The following is a 9268-nucleotide window of genomic DNA, read 5'->3' on the forward strand; positions in this document are numbered from 1 at the left end:
TCATCCCTCACTTATTCTCCTCTCTCTACATCACCATCATCACTCTTCTCCTCCTCTCTCTACATCACCATCATCACTCTTCTCCTCCTCTCTCTACATCACCATCCTCACACATTCAAGGTCAAGGCACATTGGTAAGGTACTAGAGCTAAACTGAACTACTCTCCGGTGCCATTATTTGTAGGGAAAAAAAGACAAATACATATGTAAAAAAAGATCATTAGAAATGTGACAACACATCTAAACGGAAACCATTTTTTTTTTTTTCAAAATCCAACTATGTTACTGGAACTGTAAAGTAAAAATACAGATTCGAGCCAGCATTTTTACTTTAACTTTCTTCTACCACAATCCCTCTGGGTATGCCATTATCGGTTTTCGATAATATAAAACAATCCTGCAATGCATGCATGCATCTATATCAATATCAACAAAAAAAGAAATTAAACTAGCTCTTCCATTATTCTAAATAATGTCAAGGCACATCAGTAAGCTACTAGAGCTGAGCTGAACTACTTTCTAGTGCCATTATATGTGAAAAAAAATGATATTTATATATAAGATGATAATTAGAAATGTGTTACAACACCTCTTAACAGAAACAAAGTCTTTCGAAATCCAACTATGTGACTGGAACGGGAATACTGACCCGAGCCAGCATTTTCACTTTAATTTTCTTTTTCCACATTCCCTCTGGTATGCAGTTATACATGCATCCATATTGAGAAACATAAAACATTATTGAGAATAATGGAAAAGCTAGTTTAATTTGGGAAGGTCAAGGCACATCGGTAAGGTAGAGCTAAACTGAACTACTATCTGGTGCCATTATGTGTGGGAAAGAAATTATGTATAAAAAAAAAAAAAAAAAAAAAAAGAATTAGAAATGTGACAACACTTCTAAACAGAAACCAAGTCTGTTAAAAAAACAGATGTGACTAAAACTGAAAAGTTATAATACTGATCCGAGCCGGCTTTTTCACTTTCTTTTACCACATTCCCTCTGGTATGCCGTTATTCGGTTTTTGATGTAAAACTTCACCGCTTCCCAGGTTCTGTGCTTAAGAACTGAAGGAGCTGACCTGATGCAGTCTTCACATTGCAATTTCCCTGGTACCCTGCCAGATGTGATGCAATCCATCAGTTTGTTCTCAACTGCCTTCACCTCTTCTTCTGTCCACTTTCTTTTGGGGGGTTTTGACACACCTAAAATCACAACACTTCATGATTTTTGGCACAGCATACATAAAACATAAACATTAGAAAAATAAAAGCATACAAAACATGTAGCAACAACAGCCTATTGATACTGCACATACATTGCACACCGTTAGACCTTGATAAAATTAAACAACAATAAAGTAAAATGCTACATTACCTGTAGAGGTTGAAGATATTGAAGTGGATAAGCATCTGTCCTCAACTGCCTTCACCTCTTCTGTCCACTCCCTTTTTGAGGATTTTGACCCACCTAAAATCACAACATTTAGCCCCAAAACTTATATAGCATATGCTAAAACTTAAATAGTATATGCTATACAAGCAATGTATGCTAGAGCAAACATCTGGTCAAAATCCAACTTAAGTTCTTGCAGTTCATAACTGTACCTACGCAAGTAAGTTCTCAGTTCAACAGTTCTTTACCTGATTTTGAAGGCATCTTTCCTCCTTTCTTCCTTCTTCCCTTTGTAGACCTCCCGCTAATGGGAAGTTCCTCTGGAATTAAATCAAAAGAAACACTTCATGAGTTTTGCCATACCATACACAAAACATAAATATTAAAAAGCATACAACAAGCCTATTGATACTGCACATAGGTTGCACACAGTTAGACTTTGTTAAATTGAAACAAGAAAAATAAAATGTAATGTTTAATGTCAACTAGACAGAGGAACAATATGAGGGAGATTTGATGCAATGATGAAGCAGGAAAGATCATCCTAAAGCCATTGCATTACCTGTAGACGTTGATGTTGAAGGGGATAGTCGTCGCTTCTTTGGCTGTGGCATTGCAGACTCGCTGTCAACCAAACATTCGTCTGAAAGACACACATACACAAAGGCATACTTGTAAGTCTGCAGGGACAAGACAGTTTGAATTAGGCCTAGAATTTTCATCAGACCACAGATGTTCTTACCTGTAGATGTTGAAGGACGCTGGGGTCGCCTGGTGTTCTTTGGCTGTGGCATCTCGCTGTCACTCTCTTCATCTTCACTTTCAGACATGTTACTGACTAAATTCAGCTTCTCTGCAATGTGGAGAGAAATGCACTCAAGTTTTAGTTGTATACTGAAGTAGCTGTGTACTAGATGTGATTGGATATAAGAACAGCTGCAATGTCTTGTGCCTTACCATAAGGCTCAATGTTGATCTCTTCAATGTTTTTACCCTTGAATTCCGCAACTCTTCCCTGTTCAAGGGCTAACAGCACCTTGCTGATTTTGGCTAGCTGCAGCGTCCCCTCAGGCAACCTGTAAAACTGTCTGTGCACACGAATGTCATGTCCCATGAAGTCCGCCAACTGGTCCATCTCAGTGTCCTTCAGATTAAGCACTTTAGAGACTGTAGCCACATGTTTCCGCAGCTTTGTGCATGAAAGAGCCTTTGGATATTTGGCCCCACACTCCCGGGCAACTTTCCTGATACAAGATGTGCCATGGTAGTAGGATTTCTCAGTCATGGGTGTCGAAAAAAAAAAAGGATTTTCATCCAGTACACCACATGTTTGGCGAGACTTTGCAAGTAGATCCATTGAATCCAGCATGCCTGGAGTCAGGAGTATTGGGACCTTTCGGTCTCGCTTACCTCGGATTTCAATGCGTTGGAAATGCTGACAGAGCTTCTTCTCAACTTCAGATAAGGCATCAGCAACATAAGAATGCAAGACTGAAGTGTTTCTGAGAAGGAATGTGTTCAATTTCATTTTTGAGACTTCTCCAGGTCTTCGGCGATTAAATAGGATTACCTCACACAAAGTCGCTTGGGCAAGCTGTGACCAATTCTTCTGGTTTTTCTCGGCTTTGATTTTTTCCTGATACTGTTTAGTTTTCTTGTTGAGGTGCATATGCATTTTTTTGACATCTTCTGTGAAAGGAAGAAGTTCTGGAGAGTTCCACTTTGCTTCTCTCAGGGTTTTCAAGGCTGATGCTGACACACACTCATTCCATTTAGTGGTGTACATGTCTTTGAAGCGCTTCACATTCTGTATGCTGCTTTCCTCTCCTGCCATCATTGCCTCACATTCAGCAATATCCGCCATTCTCTTGAGGGTGTGGCCCAGTTTCAAAGCCAAAGAGGGGACTGTGAAGACCTCTTCTTCATCTTTGAATCCTGCTGTGTCTTTAACAGCCTGAATGGCATTGTAGAAGTTTGAAGGTATGAAAAAGTCTTTGATTGCATTTAGCGTTCCCCTTTTCTTGGCACACACCAACAGCCTTCCAGCCTCACGCATTTTAGTTCTTATGTATTCGTGCTTAGTTTTGTCATTGCCCATTTTGTTACACAAATGTTCTCCAAATCTGATGATACATACATCACTTTTAACTGCCTGTGTTACTTTGTCTTGCTTCATGTCACTTATGAGCTTCCATAACTTCTTACTTACCCCTTCAGGGACAGGCTGTGCATATGCGCAGAGTGCTTGAACTCTAGATCTGCCTGGTTTTGTGAGCTGGCACTTCTTCGCCAAATTACACCTTGCCATATGCCTCCAAAGAGCCTTTCGTCTGAACAGCCCTTGGCAGTGTAAACAGTGCACATAGTCATTCACGTCTACCTGCTTGGCAGTTGCTTGTTGACGTGGCACCAATACACCTTTGCCTGCTTTCAGAACGTTTACGTTGTGTGCACGATTCCCTTTGTTACGCAAAAGATCTAGATGAACCCTTCTTTCTTTAGACCCCTTCGTAAAAGAAAGTGCTTTTGCAACCTCCACCTCATCCTTATGTATTTGGGCCAAGTGCCTTGCCATCTTGCTGAATGGTTTGCAGCAGTAAAAGCAATACTGCTTTTTGTTGTACACTCTTTGGCCATATGCAGTCTTCTTCAATTTCATTACCGAAACATCACTGTTGACATCCTCGACTGGCTGAGTTGATGTCTCCTTATCTTCAGGAGAGGAAGACTGTTGGGCTGCATTCATGGAAGATGAATTATCATCACTGCTGTCTAAGGTCACATTGGGAGATGAGAGACTGGTCTGTGACAGACGTCTCCTTTTTCCACATGGAAGGCTCTCTTCAGATTCTTCTGAACAGCTCTCTGAATCCGGCACAAAGTCATCATCGCTGTTTTCAATGCTGCTAACTATATCTGAGAAGCTGTCATCTGAAGCTGAACCGATGTGTAATGATTTTTTAGTAAGCTGTAAATAGAAAACTGGCATCAGTCTAAAACCATAATAAAAGTTGATATATGTAGGGTTCAATTTAAGTCCTAAACATCCAAATAAAACAAGCCTACAGAAAATGTACTATGAAACACGTGTGGCATCACCTGTTAAAGACCTAGAGTCATAATGTTGTGTACTTCATATGCCATGTCTATGCTGTTTAAATGCGTATAACCATGTAACAAGATACAAATAACAATACAGTTATGAAATCACCAAAGAGCGGGAGAGAGATGACGAGGGAGAGAGAGACTGACACTTACAAATACACTCTCAGTCCTCTCTAGCTTTGGAACTTCTTGGGCTTCTGATGCTGCAGAAGAACTGGGCAATTCAAAAATGACTGTATCCGCGTCACTGTCCTGGAAAGAGACCACCAATATCAAGTACTTTTTTCATCCAGCCTGTTCCAATTGTGACTACATACCCTGTTAAAATAACTCAATGTACCATCATCATTCTTAACTTGCAAGGAAATTCAATTTGAATAATTGCAGGAAAATATAGAGAACGTCAGGATGTTGCATTGGCCTGAACATTTCTGAGTTCACCTACTGTAGCAACAAGACTATTTTTCAACCAGCCGTCAGTGCAGTCAGAGTGATGGTGTGTAGAATAGTGAGTAGTGAATGGCTAATTGCTGACCGTCTTGTTACGTCATTAGAGCCTCAAAAATAAACTTCAGTTATGGACATAGTGGACATAGTTTTAGTGACTTGTCCTTCTACACAGAATATTTGCCTTCAGAGAAATTATGCTATAGATGACATCATGGTATGTAATTCTTACCAATGAATTCTGTGTAGACAATGACTGTTTGGCTAAGAGCTTGGAAACATCTGACATTGTGGAACTGTCTAGTTTTTCCTCTGAATCCTCCTGTTCACATTGAGATATACTCTGTTTTCATACATCGTTTTTTCAACGGAGTTTATACATCATAATAATTATAATTATAATAATAATAACAATAATAATAATAATAATAATAATACATTTGTAAAAACCCACCAAGACTTCTGTACACATCATCTGCAAGGCAAAGGTGTCTTCATTATAGGGAGGTGGGGGTTCATCATCTGGGTCCTGATGATGTGTCATGGTGTCAGACCTTGGTGATTGCTTCGGACTTTCCTTTGTCTGAAATAAGTTTATAACAGAACTTTAGTTATGCAAATCCTTTCCCCCCCTTTAAAGCAACTCTTCACCTTTTTTTCATATTAAACTATGTTATTCGCTTAATTAAGACGAGTTGATACATACCTCTCACGTTTCAATGCGTGCACTCACTGGCTCTGGCGCGCGGTCCAATGCATTCATTAGGATCCAAACAGAGATGAAGTTAGAAGTGACCAAACACCTCCATGTTTTCCCTATTAAAATACAGTTACACGAGTAGTGACACGACCAAGTATGGTGAGACAAAATAAAACATGGTGCATTTCTTTTTTTTTTTAAGATTATTTTTTGGGCTTTTTATGCCTTTAATTGGACAGGACAGTAGAGAGAATGACAGGAAGTGAGTGGGAGAGAGAGTCGGGGTGGGATCCGGAAAGGACCCGGGGCGGGAATCGAACCCGGGTCGCCGGCGTACGGTGCAGGTGCCCCAGCCAGTTGCGCCACTGCCGGGGCCAAACATGGTGCATTTCTAAGCAGATAAAACGGATAACTATTGTGTGGCGGAATAATACTGGGAGCACTTAGACTCCCAGCAGTAATATCCTCACTCCAAAGTGAAACTGAAAGTTAAAAAGTGAGGATATTACTGCGCCACACAATATAGTTATCCCTCTTTACCTGCTTAGAAATGCACCATATTTTATTTTGTCTCACCATACTTGGTCGTGTGACTACTCGTGTAACTGTATTTTAATAGGAAAACATGGAGGTGTATGGTCGCTTCTAACTTCATCTCTGTTTGGATCCTAATGAATGCATTGGGCTAGCTAAGTGCTATCAAAGTTGTGCCGCGCGCCAGAGCCAGTGAGTGCACGCATTGAAACGTGAGAGGTATGCATCAACCCGTATTAGTTAAGGGAATAACATAGTTCAATATGAAAAAATGGTGAAGTATTGCTTTAAGTGCATGAAATACATAGGTCTTTTAACAAATGTGTAATGCATGAAATGTTAGATTTTACATGGATATTTATCTTGTCTGCTTTTAATTCAATCAGATTGTGAGTATTTTCTTAACAAGCTACTGAAATGAAAGCATGACATTGATACGGCTAAAATGCATTACCTTCGGTGAATGTTTCCTCGTGCACTCATCATGATGTCGTCTGAGTTTTTCCATGCGACGTTTAAACCTTTCTTTGGCCACATTTTTTGGACTATGGAAAATGTAAAGACAAATTAACGATTGTAAGCAACACATGAATACAACACGACAGTCATCGTCTTTTAACAATGCGCGATGCTGTAGCCAGAGGACCGAACCAAATTGAAAGCGTCGACAGAACGTGGGTAATCTCGTGCCTGCCAGCAAGATTGGTAGCACGCTTGAGCGCTTTCGTGACCTCTCCTCGTTTGCTCCCAGTGCAGTAAGGCCGCTGTGTTGCACATAGCCTACCCGACAGTGGCACATAACGTGAAATCACGATTACACAACATTCTGGCATATGAATCACGGATGGGAAGAGTAATGAAATAAACTATCAGACTCATTGACATGTATGTCCACGAAGCAGCTTATTTGACGTATTATGCTAATTACATTTCCACGAGGGCTAACAACGAGAACGTGCTTGTGCGTAAAGTTAACTTCCCATGCGTTTTAACGCGACGTGTTAGCGTTTTCATTCAAAGCATGTGTGCCGTCATCTCAATACATTCAAAATAAGTTGTTCATAGTAAACGGTTAACAATTCAAGTAGGCTATGTGTGAAAACGAAGAACTCATGGAGTATTGTTGCTAATCCTGCCTAATTACAACAGAAACCAAAAGCTTGCTAGTTGACATTCACCTACAACTACCCTTCTTTGTCAACGAACATGCATAATCTTCATAATTGACATATTATCTCATGACAGTACAATTAAAATAGCCAGTATTTATAATATATAATGACATATACATAACATGATGCAAATCTTACCTCATTTCGTCCACGATGAAACGATACCACTTTCTGGAGATGTCACACGTGTCCTGGCTTTATCGAAATGGCTGAATGAATGCACTGTTCTCCAATTAACCTGGTTCGGTCCAATCCAAAGTTTTTCAAAACTAAAATGGCGGCCGCCGCTGTGTGACGTTAATCTCATATAATGTATACCTAGCAGCTACCCGTTAAAAAATCTCCACTATGATGACTTCACCAATATATTCAATAATAATAATAATAATAATAATAATAATAATAATAATAATTTCAGTGAGAAACATGGTGTATAGTGTAATTGTAATCTTGCCTCCAAACTAATTTCAAAATTGAAGTGGATCAAATTAATTGAGTAAAAATGTACACAATTGTGATATGATCTTGTCAGAGCTAAGCAGTGTTGTGCACGTTCACACTCTTCAGTAGCCTAACTAGTTCAAAGTTCAGTTCACACACGTGCAAAGTGAACTGTTCACGTTCATAGTTCACCATTTTTAATTTTGAACTAGTTCAAATTCAGTTCATATGAATGAAAATCTGTTTCTGACGGAATATAGGCTACAGCCACCTGTTGTTCTCTTGAGAATGTCCGTAAATTGGGCTTTATTTCACTGGGCAGATACATTTCTTTTAGGTCTATGGCAGATAGCCTACCGACGCCTAATAAATGCGGCCGCGCATTTATTAATAATTAATAATAAATGCGTCAGCTGTGCATGCCTGACAGCAGAAGAGTGTAGTTTTTACACCGGGAGTATGGAGGAGGCTGCCTGCTGCATTACCTGCAGCGATGGAACTGTTCAGTGACATACTGTAGGGCTCTTTGAACACGTTATGCATCCCTCTATCATCACTGGCAAGTGCAGAATCTTTCCGCGATTGCATTCACATAGCAGCGGTTCTGTGTAGGCCTACAATGCATCAAGCGTAACGTGATCATGGGTAATGTAGCAGTGCAAAGCTGTAGTTTAGGAGTGGCGCCCGTGGGCAGTGAGTGTGACAACGACATAGCCTACTGTTTCTGTCACTCGACTTCTCAGGACAAAATAAATTCCGTAACTTTTAATTGGACATCAACAGTGACGTTCGTCGTTCATTTCCCATAATCTGAGCGAATTCACGTTCAAATTCATTATTTACAAATGTGTTGCATTCAGTTCAGCGTTCACAGAAAAATGAACGTGTTCAATGAACGCGTTCTTTTGAATGTTCATGCACAACACTGGAGCTAAGTCTATCGAGTGGCATCATGTCTACAACATAGCAAAGTGCAAGCGGCGAACAAGAGCTTTACATGATACTGTTAGTAGATGAACTGCGGGGTGGGGACCTGATATGTCAGGTACATACACAGTTCTTGAAACTTCTAATGGATTCATCAGGCCCTTTGACAGCTTGTTGGAGGTGGGGGAGGGGTGGGTGTGGTGGGGACCTGATATGTCAGGTGCACACACACTACTTAAAACTTCCAGACTGCCAGCACATTCATCAGGCCTTCGATGATCTCTTGGAGGTGGGGGAGGGGTGGGGAGGTGGGGGAGGGGTGGGTGTGGTGGGGACCTGATATGTCAGATGCACACACTGTTCTAGAAACTTCTTCTGGGTTCATCAAACCTTTTAATAATCTTTTGGAGGCGGGTCAGGGGTGGGTGGGCGTGGATGGGGGTTGGCTAAGTGTGGTGGGGTCCTGTTATGTCAGGTACACACACAGTTCACACACTCTTATTCTAGCATTGACCACTAGGGGCGCACTCTGAAAAATAAGTTCAC

General features: G+C 40.5%; 2 protein-coding genes across 2 annotated transcripts; both read right to left on the bottom strand.

Moving 5' to 3' along the window:
- Nucleotides 1-265: 265 nt before the first annotated feature.
- LOC134073073 (uncharacterized) lies at nucleotides 266-2815 on the bottom strand. Its single transcript, XM_062530031.1, has 6 exons — nucleotides 2354-2815; nucleotides 2139-2249; nucleotides 1959-2039; nucleotides 1645-1716; nucleotides 1379-1471; nucleotides 266-1206 (listed from the first exon to the last, which is right to left on the bottom strand). Exons 1-6 carry the CDS (start codon nucleotides 2763-2765, stop codon nucleotides 980-982), a joined length of 996 nt encoding a protein of 331 aa, XP_062386015.1. The 5' UTR covers nucleotides 2766-2815; the 3' UTR covers nucleotides 266-979.
- Nucleotides 2774-7472, bottom strand: LOC134072364 (uncharacterized). The gene is made up of 5 exons (XM_062528997.1): nucleotides 6637-7472; nucleotides 5403-5531; nucleotides 4655-4753; nucleotides 2889-4364; nucleotides 2774-2806 (listed from the first exon to the last, which is right to left on the bottom strand). The coding sequence occupies exons 1-5, from the start codon at nucleotides 6979-6981 to the stop codon at nucleotides 2774-2776; spliced, it is 2082 nt and encodes a 693-aa protein (XP_062384981.1). The 5' UTR covers nucleotides 6982-7472.
- Between the last annotated feature and the right edge of the window lie 1796 nt (nucleotides 7473-9268).

The sequence above is a fragment of the Sardina pilchardus genome, chromosome 24 (genome assembly GCF_963854185.1).
Source record: "Sardina pilchardus chromosome 24, fSarPil1.1, whole genome shotgun sequence".
Taxonomy (NCBI): Eukaryota; Metazoa; Chordata; class Actinopteri; order Clupeiformes; family Clupeidae; genus Sardina; species Sardina pilchardus.